This window comes from Podarcis pityusensis, assembly GCF_964106645.2.
Source record: "Podarcis pityusensis genome assembly, chromosome: 5".
Lineage (NCBI taxonomy): Eukaryota > Metazoa > Chordata > Lepidosauria > Squamata > Lacertidae > Podarcis > Podarcis pityusensis.
Window position 1 is genome coordinate 71211604 of NC_138032.1, and position 25834 is coordinate 71237437.

General features: G+C 40.5%; 1 protein-coding gene and 1 long non-coding RNA gene across 49 annotated transcripts in view; one reads left to right on the forward strand and one right to left on the reverse strand.

The window, feature by feature from the left end:
- Positions 1–525: 525 nt before the first annotated feature.
- Positions 526–25834, reverse strand: part of COL13A1 (collagen type XIII alpha 1 chain) — a gene marked incomplete at its 5' end in the record, with an annotated part of 94112 nt that continues 68803 nt past the window's right edge. For 24 of the 48 annotated variants that reach the window (XM_081004720.1, XM_081004715.1, XM_081004712.1 and 21 more), the window contains 10 exons: positions 7672–8699; positions 13105–13140; positions 13750–13803; positions 14599–14652; positions 17693–17728; positions 22017–22097; positions 22868–22894; positions 24353–24394; positions 24922–24966; positions 25652–25741. In XM_081004720.1, the coding sequence (XP_080860846.1) occupies positions 8349–8699; positions 13105–13140; positions 13750–13803; positions 14599–14652; positions 17693–17728; positions 22017–22097; positions 22868–22894; positions 24353–24394; positions 24922–24966; positions 25652–25741 (816 nt within the window). In that variant the 3' untranslated portion in view covers positions 7672–8348. The other 24 variants (XM_081004703.1, XM_081004686.1, XM_081004716.1 and 21 more) reach the window with 20 other exon arrangements.
- LOC308476842 lies at positions 7581–9915 on the forward strand. Its single transcript, XR_013986127.1, has 2 exons — positions 7581–7674; positions 9448–9915. It is a non-coding gene; the product is annotated as an uncharacterized lncRNA (long non-coding RNA).

Here is a 25834-nt window from a genome sequence, read left to right on the forward strand (position 1 = left end):
GGGCAGTTTAACTGCGCTAGAGCCCCAGGGGAACATTCAGAAAAGGGAAAAAACCAAGTAAATTACAGCTGAACTAAATGTGTTTTTGGCACAAGTCTTCACAATAGAAGACATCCCAGAGATACCTACACTTAAAACAAATTAACAATAATGCACATGGACTACAGGAATCAGTAGAAGTTTTAAACCTAGTTGACAAAATAGTAAGTTACTGGGACTACATTGCATCCACTTGAGACTTCTTAAATAACTCAGATGATATTACAAAACTATCAAAATTCAAAAGGGACGAAGTTGTCATTAAAATTGTCAGCACATTATTGGAAAGTTATATTTCCCCCCTAATCTTTTGTCCCATAAACTAGTACAGTCTGTTAAAGTGGTACCCTTATGTTTTTAGCACTGGGGTAGTTCCACTGAAAAGGGAACCTAGAGAAATTGAACAGAGTTTTATCATGGCAGCAAATACTTCATGACAAATATGTTTCTAGTATGAAAAATGTCTGAAAATGAGTAGAACTAAAATTATGTAGAAAAGAAATCAAACATTTATCAAATTTAAAATTAACTTCTAGTACACCAAAAGGATAATAACTTTCTTGCAGAAAAATAAACGGTAGCTTTTGAAGAGAAGCCATGAAAAGGTTAAGGATGGAATCATCACGTGAGTAAATGAATGTTTGTCACTGGGCAACCAGGAAAGATGGCAAAGTGTTGCTGTATCTTCACTGAGCTGCTTTTCAGAATCAATATTCAAGTTTATTGCTTAGAAATATGAGAAGAATAGCCCCTCTTCTGAAAAAAGCAACAATCACAGAAAGTTGTCTTATGTCCTAATGTTCTTCACATCAGCTGCTGCATGACATGTCAAGATTTTCGGACGAAGGCTCCTATTATCATAACAGACTGAATTGAATGAAAAATGATGAAACAGAAGCCAGTTTCTCTCACATCTGGCACTGGTGCCGACCTCTGGAAGGAGAGAGCAAAAACCACTGGGGTGTCCATCTTCTGTAGCCTCACCAGGTCCACTGTTCAGGAACAAAACTCTGGTGCGCGTGGCTCAAGAATACTTCCGTGCTCCTTGGAGGCAACTCATTCAATAGCTTCAGCAAACCTTCAAGCAGGATGTTCTTCTGTCACCACTGTAGGCCTTCCACAAATATCTCCACTCTCTTACTTGTTTCATTATTTGGCTATCAGCCAAGGAGTTTGACCCTTTAAGTGACAGATACATTATTTCATATAGAAATGTCCTTTCAGATATTAGTAAAAGTGCTGCTCTCATGTACTTAAAACTATGCAAAATCTCAAATCTAATTTTATCTGTGCTCCACAGGGCTCCACTTAAACATAAACGTTTATAATCCTTAGCAGCAAGTATTTTTCACTTAGCTATTTTGGGTTTTGCACCTGTGTCATCCCTTTTCTGAAATTGATGGGAGTCTATCACACCTCCCTGAAATAATGTGAGTGGACTGCAGCTAGTATGTCGCACAATCTTTTGCTCTACTCAGAATAGTGACATTGTAAACCAGGAACAGTCTAGTTTCCTGTTGTGCCCTGATAGGGAACTAAATCTGAATTGGGTTTCATAACTTGGTTTGGGGTGCATCATGGGGATGCAGTGCACATTTTGAATTGTCAGCTGCAGAGTTGGGGCAGATATGCACCATATATTTAAAGACCATCCAACACATTTAAAGCACATAACTCGCCCCAAAAATCCCAGGATCGGTAGTTTCCCCCTTCACAGTGCTACAATTCTGTCTTTTTTAAACTACAGTTCCCAGGATTCTTTGGAGAAAGTAATGTTCTTTCAATGTGTGTTGGGTATGCTTTAAATGTATGTTGCGGATCTGTCATTAGTGTGGATATTAGTGGTAGTCATGATGGCGAATTTGCATGGTGCATGAACTGAGTGACATCTTTTAAAATACTGGTCTGCGTCTATAGTATACATAACTAGTACTGCTTCCAAGACTAGAGAAATACATAGCAGTAATCTACACAAGGCTAAGCCTTCACTTGTAGTACTATGTTCTCCATACTAAAGTTCAAGAAAATGCTGAGAAGCCAGAAGAGATTTAGAAGGATATGAGAAGAATGATGAGTCACATGGGGAAATGAGTAAATAATTGGAAATGTTCAGCTGAGGCACACACACCTCATGACCTACCAAGCCAAAGCATATCCTGCTCTGGGTTTGTCCTGGTTTCAGTGGATTGACCAGAAAGCTGCTCTTTCCTCTGTGTGAAGTGGTCAGCATATATTTAGTTAAGAATCTATCATATGTTAATAATGTCAAGGGAAACTAAACTGACTGTTCACTGATCTGAGGGCACAACTAGATGTGACCTTGAGATCCTTATCATGGATTGCTTGCGCGCGCGCGTGTGTGTGTGTGTGTGTGTGTGTGTGTGTAAAATTAGCTGCTGCCTGGGGGCTCCTGGGGTCAGGACCACCACTCTGGGCCTGTTGGGTTCATGTGTTTTAACTGACAGTGGCCACAATTAATTATGTTAGTCTCCTGCATTAGCTTTAGTTTGGCACTGAAGTGAGGACAAGAAGCAACATGTGTTAAAACCAGAGGAAAACAGCCATTGTTTGGGTTGTGAGATCTCGCAGGGTGCAGGGGCAAACTGGGAAATGCTGAATAAATGCATCTTAGTGCAATAACATTTGATGCTCCTTAGAATGAAATATTTGAAGAGCAGCAATGCATGGGAAGAGAGGCATCAGCTTTTAAAAGATGTCCAAGAACTGAAAAGGGTTATTATGAATGCTAGAAGTTTCTACTGAGTTCAGTGGGACCAACTTCCTTATTGTAAGGATGTAATAAGATTGTGCACTTAGTTGTGTATCGGAAGCCTGCTGTTCCCACCAATGACTTCCTCACTGAAATGTTAACCTTTGCTTTAACTGATTCTAGAAGATCAGTGCTTTATGTATGTGCATGTTTTGTTATCCACAAATTCTCTCCTACAAATTTAGTTATTTCATCAGTGGTGCCCTCTGCTGGCAATAGGGTTGCACACAGGTGGTCCCTGTTGTTTCTCACTTTGTTGGCTTAAGTTTTCCCATGAAATACCATTATATACATATATGATTTATTTTACGAATGTTAATTTCATTTCATTTTAATAATGAAAGTCCATAGTATTTTAAGTTGTTCTTGCATTCATTGTCAAATGGCTTTGTTTGTCTTCCTATGTAAATAGAGTGATTCTTCCTGGCACCTTAATGCAATAACTTATTTAGCTGTATCACTTAGTATGAGTGCACAAATATCATGCAAATATTGCAGCTGTATTCCACAATGCAAGTAGCATAGTATCAATATACATATAACGATACAAATGACTGACAATCAGATAAAAAGGAGAAAAGTAGCATTTTCTGTACAAAAATATGCAGCTCTTTATAATTTGAAAAATGCATTATCTTTTGGCACTTCCAAAAAGAACACTGTATAAAAATAAATATTCTATGCACAAACACACATACACACACAGGCCAGTCCATGGTTAGAATCTTCACTGCAAAAGAAAAATATAAAACTATGTTAATATCACACATAATAATTTTGAAAGGGATTTTCTGTTGAGAAGAAGTGCTGTGAAGGTATATGTGAGTATGATCCAAGGGAAATAATCTAAGCATGTAATCAAAGCTAAGCATGTTGAAGTCCTATTGATGTAAAAGAGAGAGATTTTGCATGTTTCATCAGTATGAAAATGTCTAGCTTTGTAGACAGGCATTTTTCTTAGGAACTGAAGTCCTGGGGAAATCACCTGTTCATTTTGCATTCTTCAGTAATTGACTTGGAGAAATTTGTAACCCATTTGGTCCTATTCCCTCTATATTCATAGCCTGCAGTTTGAAGTTCAAAATGCTTCACTGGAATTCCACTTTAATCAGTGGCACTTTTATGATCTGCAGAGCTTTTAAGCTTTTTGCTTTGCTTGCTGGGCAAGGCCCATTCAGCATGCTAGCTCTGGAAGGTTAGGGATGCTCACACGACATCTCACAGGAACTTGGACAGCCCTGTGAGATCTTGCAAGAGCATCCCAGCATTGGTGTGCTGAGAGGGCATGGCCCACACAAGAAAGGCAGAGAACTTAAAAGCTCTTTTTGCACTGGGAAAACCTGGCACAGAAAAGCTGCTAAGCTCTCTGCCTTGCTTGCATTTAACTTGTGGAATTTCAACCAGCTGGCCTTCAACCTCTTAGGGTTGAAACTACACAAGTTAAATGCATGTAAGATGTAATCATACTGTACGAGACATATTGTGAGAGGTAAATCACAGCATGAACTTTATGGAGAGATACTTTATTACAATGGATGCACCAGGGGATCTTAATGCTGGATTCAGCCATATAGCATACTTTTGAATGCATAAAGGTTCGCAAATACTTTTACACAGAGAGTCCCATAGATATGTAACCTCTGTACAAATTACAAGTTACCAAGTGGTTTAAAACCTTATTTTAAAAGTTTTGGATGTTTAATTATGAAAGTCTCTGTTTGAATAACAAGTGAGTTGTTAAATAAGTCTAACATTCTCATGAATGTCAAATTCTGACTTCTAAGGACCAAACTAGAAATGTCATCAAACACATCATCAGTAAGCAGGTATGTGGATTAAAAGAAAAAGAATAGCGGACTTGGGGTGATTTTTGTCAGGACCAAAATACATGGTGATAGAAGGTTTAACTCTTTCCTCTATCATGGGCCCCCCAAAAGATAATCCCTTCCAGCTGTTTTTGACCCCAGAAGGAAAGTTCTCTTTGCAGCACTCCCCTCCTGTGCCCGCTCTGCATTAAAAGAGACAGCATACAGAGATGTTTGCTAATGATGTGTTTAGCGTCATGTCTACTTAGGCTCTTAAAATACTGTCTACAGTTTATAATTTTAGGCTTTTGATATGATTATGATTATATTATGTACAGTGGTACCCCGCAAGACGAACGCCTCGCAAGACGGAAAACCCGCTAGACGAAAGGGTTTTCCGTTTTGGAGGCGCTTCGCAAAACGAATTTCCCTATGGGCTTGCTTCGCAAGACGACAGCCCATAGGGAAATCTCAGGGACAGCGGGGAAGCGCAGCGCGTCTTCCCCACTGTCCTCGGACCTCCTCCAAAGCCTGGCGGCGGGGCGGGGACACCTCCTCCCGCCGCCGCTGGGCTTCGGAAGGCTCCTCCGAAGCCGGGCGGGGGGGAGGGAACACCTGCCGCCGCCGCCCGGCTTCGGAATGGTGCTCCGAAGCTGGGCGGTGGGGAGGGAACACCTCCCGCCGCCGCCCGGCTTCGGAACGGTGCTCCGAAGCCGGGCGGGGGGGAGGGAAGACCTCCCGCCGCCGCCCGGCTTCGGAACGGTGCTCCGAAGCCGGGCGGGGGGGAGGGAAGACCTCCCGCCGCCGCCCGGCTTCGGAACGGTGCTCCGAAGCCTGGCGGGGGGGAGGGAACACCTCCCCCCGCCGCCCGGCTTCGGAACGGTGCTCCGAAGCCGGGCGGCGGGGCGGGAACACCTTCTGAAGGCGGGCGGGGGGCGAAAGTCTTTGCTCCCCCCTGCCTGCCTGTCCCGGAGGGCTTTTGAAGGCAGGGGGGGAGCAAAGACTTTCGCCCCCCGCCCGCCTTCAGAAGAGGTCCAGGACCTCTTCTGAAGGCTGGCGGGGGGCAAAAGTCTTTGTCCCCCCTGCCTGCCTTCCCAGGGGCTTTTAAATCGCCCCGGACAGCGGAGAAGTCCTCCGCTGTCCCGGGGCGATTTTAAAATGCCGCCCGCCAGCATTTTAAGATCGCCCGGACAGCGGAGAAGTCCTCCGCTGTCCCGGGGTTTTTTAAAATGCTGGGGGTGGGAAGAAAAGCCCTTGCCCCCCCCCAGCCTTCAGAAGAGGTCCGGGGACAGACTGTCCCCGGACCTGGTCTGAAGGCGGTTTCCCTAGGAACGCATTAATTGATTTTCAATGCATTCCTATGGGAAACCGTGCATCGCAAGACGAAAAACTCGCAAGACGAAGAGACTTGCGGAACGAATTAATTTCGTCTTGCGAGGCACCACTGTATACCCGACTCTGGGCGGCTTACAGCATGGTGAATTGCTAATGTGTTTGGTTTGGTCTGAGTTATAAAAGATACATTACCCATGTATTCATCTTTTCATATATTTGAACAATAACATAGTACCTATAATATAGACGTTTTTGAATTGGGACAGAAGTGTGCTATGGCCAACCCTTCATGCTTTTCTGTTATAGTTACACCATGCAGAAGCAGCACATATCACAATCATGCCATTACCTTATTCCAGCATCCTTGAACTGGCAAGCCATCTTCCCCCTATAACAAAGAACGATTTAAGGAGTTCAAGACAGCAGAAGACTAAAATAAATCAGGAGAGGAAATAAATAATATAGCTGCAGAAAATATTCAAAATTTAAAATCTGTTTAGATGAGATATCCCAATGTAATACACCTTGCTTAGCCATAGATTGAATAAACATGTTTGGTACAAGAGGGCTGCCTCTGCATATAATAGAAGGCCCACATGTTCCAAATTGGAATCTTGCAACCAAATTCATGTTGGGCCTTTCCATACAATCAGTTTACTGTCCAATAAGTGTGGAATCCAGATCCATTAAAACCTATGGAAGTTTTGTCACTGATTTCTATGGTTCATAAATTACTTTCTAAATGTACAGCTACTACTGACTGGTTTAGCCTCTAGAAGCCTCTCCTCTCGGTAGGCTGTGGTGGGGACATAGCATTTACCCAGTCCTTAAACTACAATGTTTTGATGTTTTGTTTAGTGCTTTGCAGGCTGTGTGTGCATCTATTATTTAAAATATCTGTAAGCACAAATAGAATAATTTTCTAAGGCTATACTCACCAAGCCATGATTATATGAGGGGAGCCAGTTTAAAGGAAAGTCCCAGTGTGTCCCCATATACTGTCAAGTGTGTGCAGCAAGCTGTATTCCTGTCACCCAGATTTCTAATTGGATTACCCATTAGCCATTCCAGTATTTTAACGTGTGTGTTTGATATATATATACACATATACATTTATACATACACACAAACCTATTAAAACAAAGAGCTGGTCAGACTTGTGGATTGATCAAACTTCAGGCAGAATTATGACTGGTTTGTTCCTCTGACAACTAATATGCTTTCTAAATAGAGATTTCTCATGTGAAATAATACTTTTTTTATTATGGCAATCTTGAAATATAGTGGCAAGAAGTGTCATAAATTAATGATCATTTGACACTGAAATAACCACATGCTTTCTAAACCTATTATCCTTAATGCAGACACTCTCCTGACAGTACATCTTTCCGCTGGTACATACAACTGCAAAATGCAATAACTGAAGAGCCATTAACAATGAATGAAGAAGTTCCCATTGGTACAATGGTCCCATTGGCAGGAATGAATTGTATAATGCATGTAAAATGCAAAGTTAGGGAACAGGAGTTACAATTGAGGGGATCAACAGAAGGATGTGGTCATAACAGTGTGTTTGTTTTGCAGAGGCTGGGAGGCAGAAGGAAGCATATTTATTAGTAAAGAGCAGAAATTAGGCATATCACACTTGAAAAGCATGGACTTCATACATGCTCTTAGAATACAGAGCAGTCCAGGAACTATGGCAGCAGAGTGACAAGTTAAAAAGTAAGGATTTTTTCATGCTTGAAGCAGAAAGCATATTTTAACATTGGGTTTCTTGCTTTGGTTTAAGAATATGGCATCAGTTTGACTTTTCACAAGATTTTGCATGTGTGTTTGTATCCATGTAGTGTATCAGAGTAGGAGTGTGTGTGCTTGTGTGTGTAACCAGTAATGAATGTGGTATATTCCACTGGGGGGGGGGGAGCAACACTGAAAAGACCCATTATTGTGTGGCTAACTTTCTGCACCTTCATTGGGTGGGGCATACAGAGAAGAGCCTCTGATGAAGACTTCAGGGCATGGGCTGGTTCATCTGGAGAGGTGATTCTCTTTAAATGGCAAAAACAGCACTTTGAACTGAGCCTGGAAATTATTTGGTAGCTGATGCATTTGGGCCAGAATCAGTGTAACATATTCAAACCTTATGGTCCCAGTCAATAACTTGTCTCCTGAAATCTTCAAGGAACAGATTACAATTGAACAAGTTACAAATTCAGAATTAAAAAACGAAAGAACTATGCACAGTCTTTTGCCATGATACATGGGAAACCTGTAATTCTGAAATAGAGGATATGAAATAGGTGTGTTACGGGACAGAAGTGGGAAGGCAGGATGATGTGGCGAATAGCAAGATCTGCGGAAGGGTCACAGTTTATATATGTGAATTAGATGCTCTTTTATGTGGTGTGAGATATTTGTAAGATCATGAAAGTTAAAGAAGAAGTAAAGCAGATATGAGCGAGCAACTTTATGTTCCTTAAACCAGCATATTTATCCTCATATATTGCAGGAAAATGGTAGTAGCAACCGGTCTCACTCCAAAAGCTGTTATGGGTGTCAATGGACATCAAGCATTTGGGAGAAAGGGGGGGATATGGAAAGGGTCTTGCAATAAAGGATGGAAGGAAAAGCAAACTGAAACATGCAGGAAAGGGAAGGTAACACCATACCAATGGGCAAGGGGCATCCAGCCCGTCCAGCCCTGGTAACCCCGGCTCACCCTTCTCGCCTTTAAAACCTCGAAGTCCCTGTTCGTGAAATCAACCACTAGAATTACTTTAGTCAGTGTAGATAATCTCCATTTTATGGGTGGAGAAACTCAGTAGAACAATGATGTACTCAAAGGCACTCAGGTTATGGTCCCAGTGTTTTTATGTACAATGGCATACAATGATAGCTTTTTTAAAAAATAGTATTCTGAAATAATCAGAAGCTACTAGTTTTAAATGGAGAAGATTAGAGAATCCAAATTTTGGGGAAAGACTTCCCAGGAAGCTGATACTTAAAAGCAACTTGGTGGCAGGCGTGCTTTAGCTGTTTGGATGGCTTTGCTACAGAATTCACAGAGTTAAGGAAGTAGCTGAAATGGAATACTTTGGGGTTTTGTCACATTTTTTATTAGCTTAACTTTAAAATATCTTTAGAAAATCTTACTGAAGTACTGTTAATTTGATATGATTAAGAAAACAGAATAAAATCTTGTCATGTTCTCTGGCCAGATACAGATACAAGCTATTATAACCCAGATAAAGTAAACCAAGTAAAATACGGCTTGAAAAGTTAGCACTAGAACATTTCCTTAAAAAAAATAAAGCTTATTTTGAGACATAGGTGGTAAGGAATTCTGAAGCTCTCCACATAGCTGCACGTGTTTCAAATTATCTTTCAGTTGTCATCAGAAAGCCATTTGCTTCTTTGTTAAAAGTACAGTTGGAGTAATTTGCCTGTATGTAAGTGGCTCAATGTCAAGAACTTTCTCCTTTTTCTTTGGACTAGATCAGTCTGTTTTCCACTGGTGTCATAAACTGAGTACCCTGCAACACAATCAGCTGCAACATCTTTCTGATACAACATTTGCTCATCTCCAAAGTGGGCGAAGGAAGAAGGCACTTTTAGATTTCACTTTTACTCAGGCCCTCTTCACACATGCACATTCACTTGATGATTATAATGTAAAGTGATGACCCTTTACCAACAAACCCCTGTAGATGAGATCACACAGTTTTCACATTGCCTCATAACACATTTCATTTGAGATAGTTAATTCAGCAGCAAGTCATCAAGTGAACGAGTGAACACACATGTTTGAATTGGCCTTGAGTCTATGGAAGAAGCTGTAACAGTAAATCTAGAAGTTTTTAAGTGGTATTGCTTTTTCAACTGGGCCAGTTTTACATGGCCAGGGCTTGCTCTGGCTTCCTTTATCACTTCAGTAGGTATGGCAGAGCTCCCCTCTTCTTTTTTTTCTTTTTTTTAAAGAAATCAATTCAAGACGTTCCTGCATTGTGGTGTCATTGCCTCTTGTCCTTCGTTCTTCCCCAGTGGCTTAAAATATAAAACAATGTGCCTTATAAAACACAACATACCAATGGGCAGGGTGCATCTAATCCAGGTGCTCCTTGGTCTCCCTTATCCCCTTTAGGCCCCCTAGAGCCTTTCTTGCCCCTTTCCCCCTGTGAATAATAGTTTATTAAAAAAGATACATAAAAGATTTAGGATTATCCATTTCAAGTCAGTGTCTCATAAAAACAAAATACTGTAATGTATTAACAATTAACTTCAAAAGCTTGATTTTCTTTTTCATTTAACATTCTTCATGATTATTATTATTTTTTGGCTGGCTTTGGCATTTTATGTTTAAATGTATGTGTATTTTGTATTATTAAAACCTCAAATTTAAACAATAGCAAGGTGTTTGTCTTCCATTTTCATGCAGTGGCTCTTCATTATACAGTTATATAGTTATATAGATATTTCTTTTCCGGACAGTGTTTGTATTGTTTTGTCATGGCCTTTGGCTAGTGCAATAAAGCTTATTTTGATTGATTGATTGATTCAATAATCACTGTTCCTCCTGAAATGTTTCAGAATAATTAGCATTGGGAACAGCTTCTCCTCACATTTCCTCAGAAGTAATCCCATTGAGCTTAGTGGGGAATTCTGACCTATAATATCCAAGCGGACAATAAAAGTAAAATGAGTGGTGAGGATCATTACACTTTTTTTTCAATGACTAACTTTGAAAAAAAACATAATCTTGCTGAAGTTCTGTATTATTTTTTAAAATAAACCTAGGAAGACACACTTCTGTTTAAAAATCACATATTAATCAGCTGGATCCACCATGTTTTTTTATTTAACAGGAGAGGCAACATTGGCAAATTCTTGTAAAAATGCTCTATTCTACTTAAGTTCTTAAAATAGACCCTCAAAGGGATAAAAATGGAAACCATCGGCCTCATGCTACCTCTCTGAACAATGGTGCAAAGTCACCTTGAATGAATAATGCCAACATCAAGCCAAGGACCAATAGTCAGAAAGACAACATAATTATGAAATCTTTCCAAGCCAATTTACAAAAATCAGCAACATACAAAAGAGGGAAACATTTTGATAAGTGCTTGTGGATGTAGGATGTAAGTGGGATTGCTGCAGAGGGAGTTTCATTTAGTAACTGGTATAAGGATTAGGTGGCGCAAGGAGACGACATAAAATCAGGCAAAGTGGGTATATTTTTTTAAGGGAAATAAATGGGTTTGTTGTTTGTTTTTTTAATAAAACAAAAATAAACTGGCAGGAAAAATGGATGGGAAAGGAGAGGTCACCCAGGATCAAACGTTGGCTTAGAGGGAGGATAATCCAGGAGAAAATGCAGACTGGGTTGCGGCAGGAAGAGAAGGAAGGATCCGGGAGAAAAGGCAGAAGAGCAGGAAGGGATAAGGGGGACAAAGGTAGACCTGTAGAAGCAAGGAACACACACACGCAAACCACACAAAGACAGGAGAAGAAGAAAAAACAGTTGAAATAACAAATTCAAGTTTAATGCACAGTATAAGCATTGGCACCTTTTCAGCTGGTTTGTCCAAATGAGCATACTCCATTCCCATGATCTGTTATAATATTGCATTTATTTCTATTTTCTTGACTGCTCTTTCTGGGAGATAAACCCCTATGGTATCACACAAGAGCCAATGGGACTGATTAGCAGAAAAGAAGGACCAAGCTCCATGGGATGGTGGCAGCATGACATTCATGGGTCAGAATCAGGCCTGCCACTGGATCCTTATAAAACAGAACTTGGGGTGAGATTTAAAAGCACATTAGGGGCAGGCAGGAGAACCTCCTGTTCTCTGTACTTCTCCCTACGCAAATTATGTCTTCTTAGCTCTTTTTCAGCCAGGAGGACTCCTAGGCTGGAAGTAATCCTGCTAGGATAAAAGCAGCTGGAAAGAAGCAGGTGGGGTGGGAGGGGCAAGGTAAGGGGTCAGCAGTCTCCTGCCCTCTCCTCCTGAGCTTTAAATCAGCCCTTTTCAACATACAGCATAATGCAACCAATATTGGGTTGTGCTACCATCAAATCTAGTTTGGAAAGATAATTTCCGCAACTGCTGCACAGAGTATCCCGTTGCCAAATCATGCTGCAAGTTAAATAACAGGCTGCCCTTGACTGCTTTACATCCATAGCACCACACATTTCATACCCGACTCAAGAAACGTTTCCAAAACAGCAATTAGTCATAAAGTGTCTACTAATGATATATGGAAGGACTCTTCATTTCTTAATGACTAAATGGATACTTATGCAGGATTTGTGTGTGCACAGTTGCTCTAACTCATCCCCTGCCCCCGTATTGTGATTTCAAAGTATTTGTTGCAGTTTTGCAAAACATACTCCTGCATGGTGCTTTGGATCTTTCTTCTCTTTAAGTGGTTTCAGAATTATGAATGGCACTGAGAGTGAAACTGGCCTGACTTTCCCCAGAGCTTTATTACAAACAATTCAGAAACAAAGCTGTCTCTTGTCTAACTGGGCAGAAGGTTCGCTCATCAATCTGTGACAGTTCTCATCTGCCAATAAACTTGTTGGGACAGAAACCCAGCCTGAAGTGGTTTCTGAATTTTCAGTTTTAGTTAACCAAGACTGTTCTAAACATTTTATTCAAATTTAAAACCAACTGAAAAAGTATCAGGAACTTGCTTGATAGAGTAATCGGAATAATAACTACATTTTATTTATTTTTTAATCAAAAGGAAGTTATAAAAGCAGAGGTGGAATGATTAAGTACTCTACGCAACAGCAGCCTTGGAGAAATCATAAAGTAAGAGGTAACGCTCATCATGACTGTGATGTGCTATGAAGACTTATCATCTTGTTACTTCAAGTATTGTATCACAACTTTATTTTAAGATTTTCCAAGTGTTTCATGAGAATTATTTCGAACTCTGGTTCTATTATTGCTAGCAGCCAATATTACTGCAGGCTCCTACATTCTTGAACAGGTAACATCCTTGAAAAGGATGATAAGTCTTTGGGTTATACTTTTTATTAGGCAGTTAGATTTTACCTTATCCCTTTTGATGTCCTCACAAATTTAATCATTCCACCGTTCCTTAAAGGCCTTAATAGTGAAAGAGCCATAATTTAAGACTTACCCGGTTTCCTTTTTCACCTGGTGAGCCTTGTGAACCCTATAATATAGGTATGAATGTTTAAAGAAGTTACTCATTTTAAAGCCAGTGCAGTACCCTGCTTTGTATTTGAATCCCCACTCAGCCATGAAGCTCATTGGGTGACATTTGACCAATCATTGTCTCTCAGCCAGACCTACTTCACAGGGTTGTTGGGATAAAATAGGGAGGCGAGGAGAACCACATATATCACCTTAGAACTACAACCTTGCTCACAAAGTGATTCATCTGATGACTGAGATGGAGAAGATCTGAATTGCTATTAGGTCACTGGGCGGGTTGGAGACGTCTTAACCTCTGTATTCATCCCATCCATTTGCCTAAATATTACCCCCGCTGTTCTTACACCAAAATTGGTAAAGCCTTGTGGAGAATGGCAAAAAAATTGCTTGTGGAATCTGATCCAGCCCCCCAAGCTAGGAGTTAGCCACCTTTGAACTAGACAGAAAATTGATCATACTTTTTTTTACTTATGGAGAAATTTTAAAGCATTTCGCTTTACTCAAGTAACTGCAGCAGAAGGTCTATGTTCTCATGCAGTAGAATTATTAAAGTGAATTTCATGGGGAAAGTGAGGTGGAGGAAGAAGAAATGATGCTCTATACTTACAGGAAGTCCTGCTGGTCCTGTTGGTCCTGCTGTTCCAGGGTCTCCTTTATTGCCCTAAAATGAATTTAGGAAGACAGAAGTATGTCCTGATTTTGAAAGTGTACTACAGGCACAGAGAAGGTAGACCAATACTATATCTTTCATAGTAGCAAGTTACTTCTGAGCCTTAGGCGACAGAATTGTATTTTCAGTTTCACATAATTTTTTCTCAAGCTAGCGTGGAATTGGAGAGGAGAGATTTCCACCTCCATCCCTGCAAAAAGGTCCCCAAAGTGTCGGTTAAACTGTATTTTGCTGACTAGCAACAGAATAGTGTTAAATAAACATTCCTTTTACTGTTTATCTCTGAAAAGGTATCATGTTCACATAACAAAACACATTAGAAGTGAAAAAGAGACAGTGGAAATATCCGTTAGGTAAGGTAAAAAGGTAAATGACCTCTGGACAGCTAAGTCCAGTCAAAGACGACTATGTGGCCAGCATGACTAAACCGCTTCTGGCACAACGGAACACTGTGATAGAAGCCAGAGCGCATGGAAGCGCTGTTTACTTTCCTGCTACAGTGGTACCTATTTATCTACTTGCACTAGTGTGCTTTTGAACTGCTGGGTTGGCAGGAGCTAAGACAGAGCAACAGGAGCTCACTCTGTTGCAGGGATTCAAACTGCCAATCTTCCAATCTGCAAGCCCAAGAGACTCAGTGGTTTAGACCACAGCACCACCTGCATCATGCCATCCATTAGGAAGCATTACTTATAATATCAGAAAAGTAAAATTTGCTGCGTTTAAGATGTATTGGACTTGTAACAGACAGCCGGTATATGGACCTGTTTGCTATAGGTTGCTCACCCTCTCTCCTTTTGGTCCTGCTGGTCCTGGAACTCCAACTGGTCCCGGAGTACCCTGAAATTTTAGGGAGAAATAAGTCCATGAAGCCATTTACTCAACATATTTCAAACTGGATAAGGAAAAAAGAGAGGAGTTTTTGGTTATTCAGGTATACACTTAAATACTACAGCTTTTAAAGTTGATGACCATCATTATTGTATATACAAAGCAGAACCACGTCTGGGCTGGTTGAGATGATAAAAAATATAAAAGACATTTCCTGAAACATTAGATGAAATATTTATTCCTTTACAATCATCAACAAAGCTAAAAGCTGTAGCAAAAGGGGGGCAATGCATGTTCATACTTAAAGCCTTTTAAAAGTGGTTGGGTAGAGTAGGGGAAAAGTAAAGTTTGCATCACTTTTTACATAGGCAGCTCATCATGCAGGTTGACAGATCACCATGCCACAGGCAGTAATGCAAATGTACAGTAATATAATAGTGAACATGAGAAGGTCTTGTTCATTTTCAAGTCCTTATCTGCCATTTAAATTTAACTTCAGTGGGGCAGAGAATGGTGTGTTTTGGTTTTCGCTCCGGGTGCTTCTAGACAAGACAGAGGCTTATTGTGGAGTCAGTGCTGCTCACGCACTCAGGCTTTTCCCCACTGTCCACATGATGATGATGTTATCAACATACCCACCCACATATTCTTTTACATTTCTCTTATTGCAGAAAACCCATTAAGTAACAAATAACATGTTAAACATCTGTGGTCACCATAGGCTTGTGGATGTTATTTATTTATTTATTTAATGAATAGTTTATCACATGTGTGGTGATGTGATAATAGTCTCCATTGCCACATCCCTGCCTGCTTCCACTTGAGCACAACATAGCCATTGTATTTTCAGCACACCAGCCTGCCTGGTATCACCAATCCAAACAATCTAGTTTGGAAAAGCTATTCCCTAAAGATCTCATCACAAGTGGGGGAATACCTTGGAGACTGTAATCACAGCACATAGATCAAAACTTCTCTTTAAAAAGAAACAAACCAAAGATTTTGTGCAAGACCTCTTTATCATAATTTCTATAGAGCTAAATAATGTATTTTTAAAAACACACACAAACATGGAAACAGATGTTTCCCACCAATCAAGGACCTCCCACTAATGTGGCTGGGAAACAGCAGAATGCATGTGAAAAACAAGTGTGTGGATGGTTGTGTGCCAACTGCGCACACAGAAAACCTGGATCTTAACTGGTGTGTAACATATAGCCCCCATCTGGAAGTGCCTTCAATAGCATTTCCCTTTTTATAGCCAAGTTCTACCAAAATTTTATTGGGTTTATGAATCAAATAAATCCATGCACAATCTAGCTTAAGGATCAGTTCATACACTCAAATTAATCAGTCAATCCGTCTTCCCAGGGAACTCTGGGAGATGTAGCTCTGTGGCTGCACAATTATAAGTTTAACATAATATCACACTGATCCCCCTCAGTCCTAGGTATTGCTCTATAAATTCAAGTATACATAAAGAAATCTAGTTTTTAAATACAAAACAAGCAGTACAACCTGCTACAACAACTTGGCACTGGAGGTTCCATTGTGATTTCACAGAAATCAAAATTATGGAGTCTGTGACACAATATGAAGACCTAATGGAAACAGCTGCCCATTTGCAATCCAAGGAGGTGCTTTGTAAAATGGGTTAGTATAGTTATTCTGTCTTTCAGCATGAAGAGTTGGCCAGCAGAATTCATAGGTAGTTAACTCAATATTGTCAATTCTGAACAAGCCTAGTCAGCTTAGTCACAGTGTTACAGCATATCTAGCCATACCTCACAAGCATTCTGACACCTTCACAGTCTCTTGCATTGCCAAAATGATAACCTCTCTATTGCTTTCATTATCACTTATCCCCCAAAAGGTGAAAGCAAGACACACAAATCAAAGAGTCCATATTTATTATAGTTCAGTTTCAGATTTACTACATGAACGTGAGCAAATGAGTCAGGAACTGTTATCCAAGGATTGATGGCTGTGTGAACTGGCTGGAAATGACCCAAGCCAAAACAGGAAGAGAACTCTAGAGCCTTATCATGGAAGCTGCTGTTAAGCCTCCTGGGACCAACAAACTCAAGAGCATTGTCCGTTTTAGATTAGGATGGATCTGAGTAGATCACTGAGTAAATATGAAGTCCCACTTTGACATGTTGCAATACACTGTTCCTAAAATAATGGTTCATCCATATTTTCACTTGCCCTGTATTTTGATCATATTGTGTACCAATTAATTATCTTGGGTCCGAGAGCTTTTCTTCTTGTTCTGCAGCTGTGCCTTGCAAAAATCTGATTGCACCCGCTGAACTGAAGTTTGGTTAAGCAAAATCTCTCTTTGGATTTTCTGTGCATCTTATAAGATTTGATTCAGCAGGCAAGACTGGGTTTTTGCAAGGCACAGCCACAAGATAATGAGAAAAGCTCTCAGACCTGGGGAAATTAATTGGTACACAATATGACCAAAATACAGGTCAAGCAAAAGTGTGAATGAGCCCCTAAGCCTCATTCCCATGTCTCATGCACATACGACAAGCATCCTAGGCTATAGTGAGATCAGAACAAGAAATTGGTTGCAATGCATTGCTTGAATGTGCTTGAAATAAAAATGCAATAGAGTGCCTTTTGCTCACATAAGACATTTACAAAGCATTACTATGGCTGAGAAAAGTGGAAGGAGATGCTTTAAGCAAGCTTTCCATGGGGAGAGAAAAGAAGACAGTTGACGACTGACAATATGAGAGACAGAAGTACATAACATTAATAATGGGTACATGCAAAAAATTCATTTATAATTTACAATATATTACAAGTAAATAAAATAAAACCAGGTTATCTTTAGGGCTAAATTCCCAGACCTGTGGAAATGTGTAACGATGTGAATTAAAACTTTATGGTTGTTCGGCATCAAAAATGTAGCAGCTGCATTTGTTCTGTCTCAGCTTTTTGGAAAGACAATGATACAAATATGGTTGTGGCAAGACAAAGAAGACAAACCACAGCATTAGGGGATAGGAATGTAGGGTAAGAGAGAAATGGAACTCACCGGTGGGCCAGGCCTGCCGTCTAAACCTGAAGCACCCTGGACAGACAAGGAAGGGTTAACAAAACAAAAGGCGAGGAGGAAGGGAGGGTGAGGAGGAGGGGAAGGGAGAGGTGAGTGAAGCAGTGACTGGAGACAAACATATGCTCACAATAAAACAACAAAACTTGGATCTCAGGGACAGGTGATGGCACTTACAAGGAAACCAACAAAAAACAAGACACTGAATGTAACATGGTCTGATTGCTTTAGGTTGCCAGTGAGAATGCAGCACACCAGCATACTCTACCAGAATAAACAGGCCTAGCTTTGGGAGAGCATCGCTGCTGTCTCATGCACTATAGCTGAGGTTGCGATGGTAACAGGAGAGCTGATGGCAATCCTTAGGCCATCAGTGGGAGTTGCTTTGAATCCCAGCACATTTACTGTAGCATCTGATGAAGGCACAGGTCTTTACCTTGGCCTCTATCCCACACCTGTGAGAGATATACCTCACCCTGTCTACCCACCCTGTTGTCCTGATTTTAATGTGTTTTAACTGTTTTCAGGAGTGCATTTTTAGATAGTGGCAACCAACCTTGGGATGTCATTGTGAAGGGTAGGTAAGACATTAGTAGGGATGTGGGGGGAACTGGTTCAGTTTGCATTCCAATGCAACCTTCCCAAAGCTGTACTTAACAAACAGAAACAGAAACATCGCTCTGCTCTGAAATTCATACTTTTCAGAATTTTGCGGTGCAATTCTTCAACCAAAAGATTGCATACAAAAATGTGTTGTTAGTAAAAAATAAATAAATCATTCTATAAGGAGGAAACTGCTTGCTAAAATGCTGATACTAGGCAAAATTGTGCACAAAAATGCATATATCAGGAGAAATGTTCACAAAAATGCACATAGATTTTCATGTGGACTTTTAATTCCTTTAAAATGCAAGTCTGGAAAAATGTGAAATAGACGGGGGGAAATTGACAGATCTGTCCATCCCCAAGCTCTAGTCATACATAAACAAGTTACTGATGCTGCATGTTGTGCACATAGGCTGCATTCTCATTCAGGTATTTGAATACTAGTCAGCTTATGTCTGTTTGTTTCTAACCCAGCAAGTGAAATGTGCAATAAGACTGATTATATTAGCTAGATAGGAGAGACTATTAGAACTGTGAATGATCAAGCACATAAATTTGTTAAGCTGCCAATTTCTGATGGGCTTCTTTTTAAAAAACAAAAACAAAAACCCAACAACTTGAAGGAAGAAATTGGTTGGTTGAAATGCAAATTAAACAATGATCATTGGTGATTTATTAGGTTCTTCAAGCAAGAGAGAGAATACAAAGAAAGATGGGCACTGTTTAAATCTAGACAGGCTGTCTGAATTAGCAAACACACTTAACACAATACCTGCAGAAGATACATGGCCTCTGAACACAGAATCCATTTAGCTATCACAGGAAATTTCTGTCAATGGAATTTCTCTAATCTTTTTTTTAAAAAAAAAATCCAGCCAAGTTACTGAAGTCCGTATTATGTGTCTTGTGAAATACTTTCTTTTGGCTTTCCTGAACCTACCATAAATCAATTTCACTGGGTGACCCCCAAGCTCTAGTAACTGAAACAGTTTCGTGTGTTTTTGTAATCTGCTTTCTTGCACAGATACACTCTAAAGAGTATAATGATGTGACCCTGAAAGAGAAAATTTTCAGCAATAGAGCCCCAGTGTATGAAGAAATTCTGACCAGTTCCTGTACAACATCTTCTGTACTCTCATCTCTTGGAAAGGTGGTAGCAAGATGCATTTGACATCACCTCTTTCTATACACATTGGAATTTGGCTATATTTGTTGCAGTATTTGCTCATGTAATGGTGCTGAATCTTCATATGCACACATCTCATCCTCTGCTAGGGGTACATCAAGAGACTTTGAAACTGGCACCAACTTGCAGTAATATTTCTAATGAGATAATGTGCAAGGACAAGGGGGCATAAGTCTTGAAAAATTAGCCATCAGTTAATATGGTGATGTATCCATAAGGTTAGCTAACTAAAAACTCTATGAATGCACGCTGTTGTTCTTATCCAAGATCCATGTTTGGAGAACAGACTTCCACTCAAGCAACTAATGTTCAGGCACATTCCAATTTTCTCCTGGACTTCATTGAAGTGACTGGGTACAGAGCTTTTGTTACAGATAGGGATGAACATATACAGCAGGAACCACTAGCCGGTTGTGTCACAGCTAGGATATATAAACCATCGTATAAACAAAAGTAAATGATATAATATTATACGTCAAAGTCAGCCTTTAAGATCTATTAACAGGAAGCAATGTTCTGCTATGTGCATTTATTAGCAAATGTAGTATTGTTGACCTGGGTATTTCTTTCTCCAGACTTGTTTAAACTCTCTGTGTTAAGTTCAAAAGTTTAGATTTCTTAAAAATAATAATATTCCACCTATAAATTGGTCCTGCAAAAATTGCCATGTTTGTTATGTCTTGCATTCTGTTGACAACATTTCTGAACTCTCCGAGTGAGTTTCCACTTTCTTAGTTTTTTAAATCGTTTAGTGCTTCTGCCCTGCTTTGAAAATTATGTTAAAATCATGACATTACAGCAACCTATTTAAACAAAGACCAGCAAACCGTCAGCCAAACAATCACACAGCTGAAGTCTAGAGAACTAGAAAGATAGTTCAGGTTAGTTTCTGAATAACAAGACCTGTCCCCATCCATTTGGATTTGATGTATGAATGCCATGGAAATTCACTAAAATAGAGATGCTGCCCATATGGCCCAAAGCCCAGATACAGAGATCAGAATTCTCCTTTTTGATCTGCCAGCTGATCCAGCTCATGCTTATCTTACCAAGTTGCCATCCATTTTGCATTGTTTCACTATCACCCATTGATGACTTGCACAGGTGGTAGGGAAGGCAAATCACATGCAATCTTGGGAATATCAGTGAGGTTGTATAAACAGGGCAGCTGCATAGTGAGATATGGCACTGGTCCATCTCTACTGCAAGCACATGGGTCTCTAGCTTCCAACTTCTGCCATAAGCAGCTGGACATTGCCAAAATGAGGACCCTGTGGTCTGGTTGCCACTTTTCTATACAGTGTCTTTTGTGGTGTTGTTCCCAGCATGTGAGCTGTAAGCCAGAAGGTGTCCAATTCAAATTTCATTTCAGCTGTAAACTTATTAAGCAGCCTTAGATAACACATTAACTCTCAGGCTCTGGAAAATGGGGATAAAGATACTGACTTGCCTTACTGGCTTGTAAGAATTAATGTGACAGTATATATTAAGTGTTTGAAAACTCAGAGTTTTATTCTGCAATGACCAAGCAACAATCTCTGGTAGGATGAAGTCCCCGTTCCTCCCAGTTGCCACTGGGTGGCTTCAGCAGTTTTCTACTCTCTGCCTACCCTTTGCTAGCTGACATTAATACTCCTGTGAAAAAGTGGCTGTCCCTGCCCTAAGTGTCCATGATAACATTCCCTTGAACTTCATAACTGTAGGTTCTGCATAAATAAATGACCAGGGAGTTTGTAGCCCCCTCCTTCTTTCTGGACTAGGTTTGCAGGTTGCCTATGGAAAAGAGTGCCCTATGGTGGGTGGGCACACCAAGCTACAGGTGTCCTATGGATTGAGCAACGGCATGTCTTATTGCAATCCGGAAACTGGAACCATGGCTTGGGATGAAATCTTCAAAGCACCCATTTGCCATTAGCAAACTGCAGTGCAGGAAGACAAAAAGGGTATATGTGGGCTGATTGTGTCAATTGGTCCATATTTAAGAGAGGAAATGAGTTATCTGGTGAGGAGTATTATACTCTAGAAACAGAACCCTAATAGAAACAGGGAATGCTGGCTTTGTTCGAGAAGAGAACCCTGCCAGACCTAGGCTTAGCAGTTCAGCCTGGTCTTCCCTGAACTAATGCCCTTCACATTTTGGACTGTAGCTCTCATTAGCCCCAACCAGCAGCCTTGTTTATAGAATCTACAACCTATTTACGTTTCTTGCTTGAATGTATTGGCACTTGAAGATTATTATGAGCATAAGAAACACATGTGGCAAGAGCCCAGAAGTAAAATTTCTCTTGTTGGTATCACCCAAGCAATCAAAATCCAGGGGACATTGAGTCAGTGACCAGAATTCTCAAACTCAAGACATCTTTGCAGCTTCGTGGACTTCACAGCATGGCATCGTGTTTTGAAGCTTCTCATTCCATGTGTCATTTTATCAAATTATGCTTCCTATTTTAGTATTTGGTGAAAGCTTGGATTAAAGATGGCCTGTGAAGTTCTCCTTGCTTTCTAGATACTTACAGGCAATCCCAGAGGACCTCGGTCTCCTTTTTCTCCCTGGGCACCCTTTTCGCCTTTCATTCCAGAAATGCCTGCTTCCCCCTAAAGGAAAGATGTATCAGGAGAAAGCCTAACACTTCCTTGGAATCTTTCTAAACAGATATTAATTACACATAGCAAAGGCACCCAGTAGCATCTAAGACATAGCAATGACTGAAAAACATTTTGCAGCCAATTTCACTCTCACACTAGACAATGCCAAGTTGCTCCACTGGTTTTAAAGTGTTCAATAGTGAAAGTGACAGGATAATCAGTCTCTGTAGTCGATGCTAGAGTTTATGCAAATTGAGAAGTTCTGAGCTCCCATAGATGAAGAGTAAATATTTGTAAGATATCCTGATTTTTCAGTGCAAATCACACAGGAAAGGAAGGGCAAATACACATATTAGAATCAAATTTCCACATAAGAAAAAGAAAACAGCTTTGGAGCCATTTTGAGTAAGGAAGGTGTGGGAGGAGGGACCCACAAACCCTTTTATCATGTGTTGTTTGCCTATTTCAAATTGCTCACCTAAGTGGCCTTTTTGCACGGAACAAAAAAAGCAGAAACAAACAAGTGTTTGGGCTTTACATACATGCACTGACACATAATGGTATAAGAAGCATGGGTTTATTTCAGCCTGAAATAAGTGTTTCTGCTTCAAAACCTGACACTATTTGAATGTGGGGAGATGGGGTATATTAGTTCCGCTGACATGTTTGGAAAAACTCTGAACTGTCCCAAGCCAATAATTTGACCTTTGGAGCAGCTTCTTACACACTTTCTCTAAAAGGGCCTTATTTAATCCAATGTGATGGTCCTTCATTCTTACCTTAGGTCCTCGACCACCTTGAAGACCCTGTATTTGGAACAAACAAGAATAAAAGTTAGGGTGAGTTATACTTCAGAAGTCCAGTAGCACACAGTTCCTACATTACTCATTCTTTTGCACCCTCTACTTCCTTGTTAATGATATAAATTACAGCAACTAACAGTTAGAGCAGCCCCTGTGCTGTTTTTATCTGTTCCCACCGTTTCCAGTTATATACTGTGCCAGTAGTGATGTACCAAGTCTTTCTTGTTGATTGATACATCGGTTTGAAAGGATTGGATTAACAGTAAGGCATCAGTATATATAAAATAAAATGGGGATATTTAGATGTCTACTATTGATTGCTACAGCAGTGTCATTAAGTGTACCCATCCTTTCGTCCTTAAACAGGATCAGCAAACAGACATTACATAGCATATCCTTGCATATGGTGGGTGACAGTAGTGGACAGCCGCGTAGGGCAGTGACACACACCTGATCTCTGGTCACCTGTGTCACTGCTATATACTGGGATGGAAAAGGGAAAGGACAGAGTGGCAGTGAGGTGCAAATGCACTGTTGGGAGTGCAAACAGGCTCTGTTGGTGTACTTGACCCATGCCAACTTCCCTGCTATCCATCCTAGTATACAGCAGCAATGTGGGCAACTGGAGGTCAGGTGAGCATGACTGCCCCACCCCTGCCAACTGCTACTGGTGTGGGAAAGGCCTTTCTTTGCAGAAGCAGTTACAAGCAGCCACCTTCTGCTACTCTGCTTTAAAACTGCAGCATCCCGACACTACTTTTTCATTAGGAATACAGTGGTACCTCGGGTTACAGACGCTTCAGGTTACAGACTCCGCTAACCCAGAAATAGTACCTCGGGTTAAGAACTTTGCTTCAGGCCCCATTAGCTAAAATGGTGCTTCAGGTTAAGAACAGTTTCAGGTTAAGAACGGACCTCCAGAACGAATTAAGTTCTTAACCCGAGGTACCACTGTAGAATAGAATCTATTGAATTAGTCTGCAGATCATATTGCGACAAAAACAAACATTCTTCACTGGCACGTGTTGGTCTATGTACGGTGCCCTGGCTCAGTTCGTACAGCAAACAGTAGGTAAAACCGTAGGACCAGAATATGCTGTGCTGCCAGCACTGCAGTTTTGTTGATTTCATCTACCCAGAAATTGCTCCTTATTGCTATATTTTAACTGCAATGGTGTTCAATCATATATATATATATATATATATATATATATATATATATGCCTATATATCTTATATGTTGTATTGTTTTCATTTTGTTTCTATTTTAAATTTGTCCACAAACTGTCTCAAGCTAAAGACAAGATAAAAATGGCTTGAACAACTATAATAACTAAGTTACTTGCTTGCTCACGCCGTGCACTGCAGTTAACATTGACTATTGGCAGCCTTGCAGAACAGAGTTGCGTATGAAGTTTCAGTAAAATGCTACCATATATGTAGTTGACAGATAGGACTTACTGGTGTTCCTGGTGGGCCTTGCGGCCCTGGGGGCCCTGGTACCTGAAACCCCAAACAGAAAAAGAAAGGTCAGTGCCACAGTAAACAGCTTGCATAAGAGAACATTATGTAACCTTCAGAATGGTGGGCTCATGAGAGAAGTGAATGGCTATGGAATAAATGAAAAGAGCAGATGGGTACCATTTACGTTTCTGAAGTCTATCCTTCTGGGTGTCTTTTCTTCTCAACTAAGCACTGCATTAGAGGTGGGGTTGGCTGGAGAAGTGCTTGGGGAGAGGGGATGCAGAAAACCATGCTGTGAGTAGGGAAGGCTGCTGTGGTCCTCACCCAGAAATCCCCTTTGCTGTTAAAAATGGTCCCTGCCCTTACTCTGTGAGTACTCAGAGGTCAGCCACAGGTCAATTGCCATCACGTCAAGGCAGGCCCCTTTTTCAGTAGAATACTTTGGAGTAGGCAGTTTAAAGTTCACAACCCATAAAACCCTGACGGATGCTTTGACTACACCAGTGATCCTCCCAGTAAGCTTCAGCTTCTGTTTTTAGAGGATAAATTGTGGAATGACAACTTACTGAATCTCCAGTGTCTCCTTTTGCGCCAGGTTCTCCTTTCTCTCCCTGCAAATGCAGCAAATATAGCATAAACCCAAGCACTGGTATGATTTTTATTTCTTTACAGTATTAAGAGCTTTCAGATGGCTTAACATGCAGATGAAGACATCCATTAGAGAAGAAGAACTGCAGTCATCATTTTGCACCCCTCCCAAAATATACGACAGTGTGCCTGAATTAGCTGTGCTACCTATCTTGATCTTTGTCAAAATAGCTGGGCACCATTCTAACAAATTTAGATAATGTCTTAAGCTGGCAAAGTATGTTCAGAAAGGAAATATAATGGCCAAACTCTTAAGAAACACACATTCCATATTTCTAGAAATTGTGCCCTTCCTGCACAGAACTGATTAGAACCTGTTTTATCTCAGGCATAGATGCTTCCACTCCCCCCCCCCTCTTTGTTCAAATATAATCGATTTCAAAAGCAGGTGGTTCTGACAAGCCTTTTTCTCAAGCAAGCAGCACTATGGTGGTATAGTGTAATGACTTAAGGTGAGAGCTGTGGTAGTGGTAGTTCCTGCTTTAAATCTCACCTCCTTCACAAACTTACTGCAGAGCCTCAGGTGAGCAACCATTAGCTCAGCTTCAGCTGAGAAAGAATTCAAGGCAGTGTTTTGTAATGCTTGACTCTCCCCACAGAAGTGGGGTTTTTTTGGGGGGGGATGATCTAATTCTTTGGATAGCTTACTGTTAATCCTGGAAGTCCGATTGGACCTGTTAGGCCTAGAGGTCCTGGCATCCCCTGATCACCTTTTTCTCCAGCTAAGCCATCAAGACCCTACAGAAGAAGAAAAAACATTTATTTTTAAATACTATACAATGCAATAGAAAAACATGAGTGCACTGCTGGCATTATCAGAGTGGAAACTTA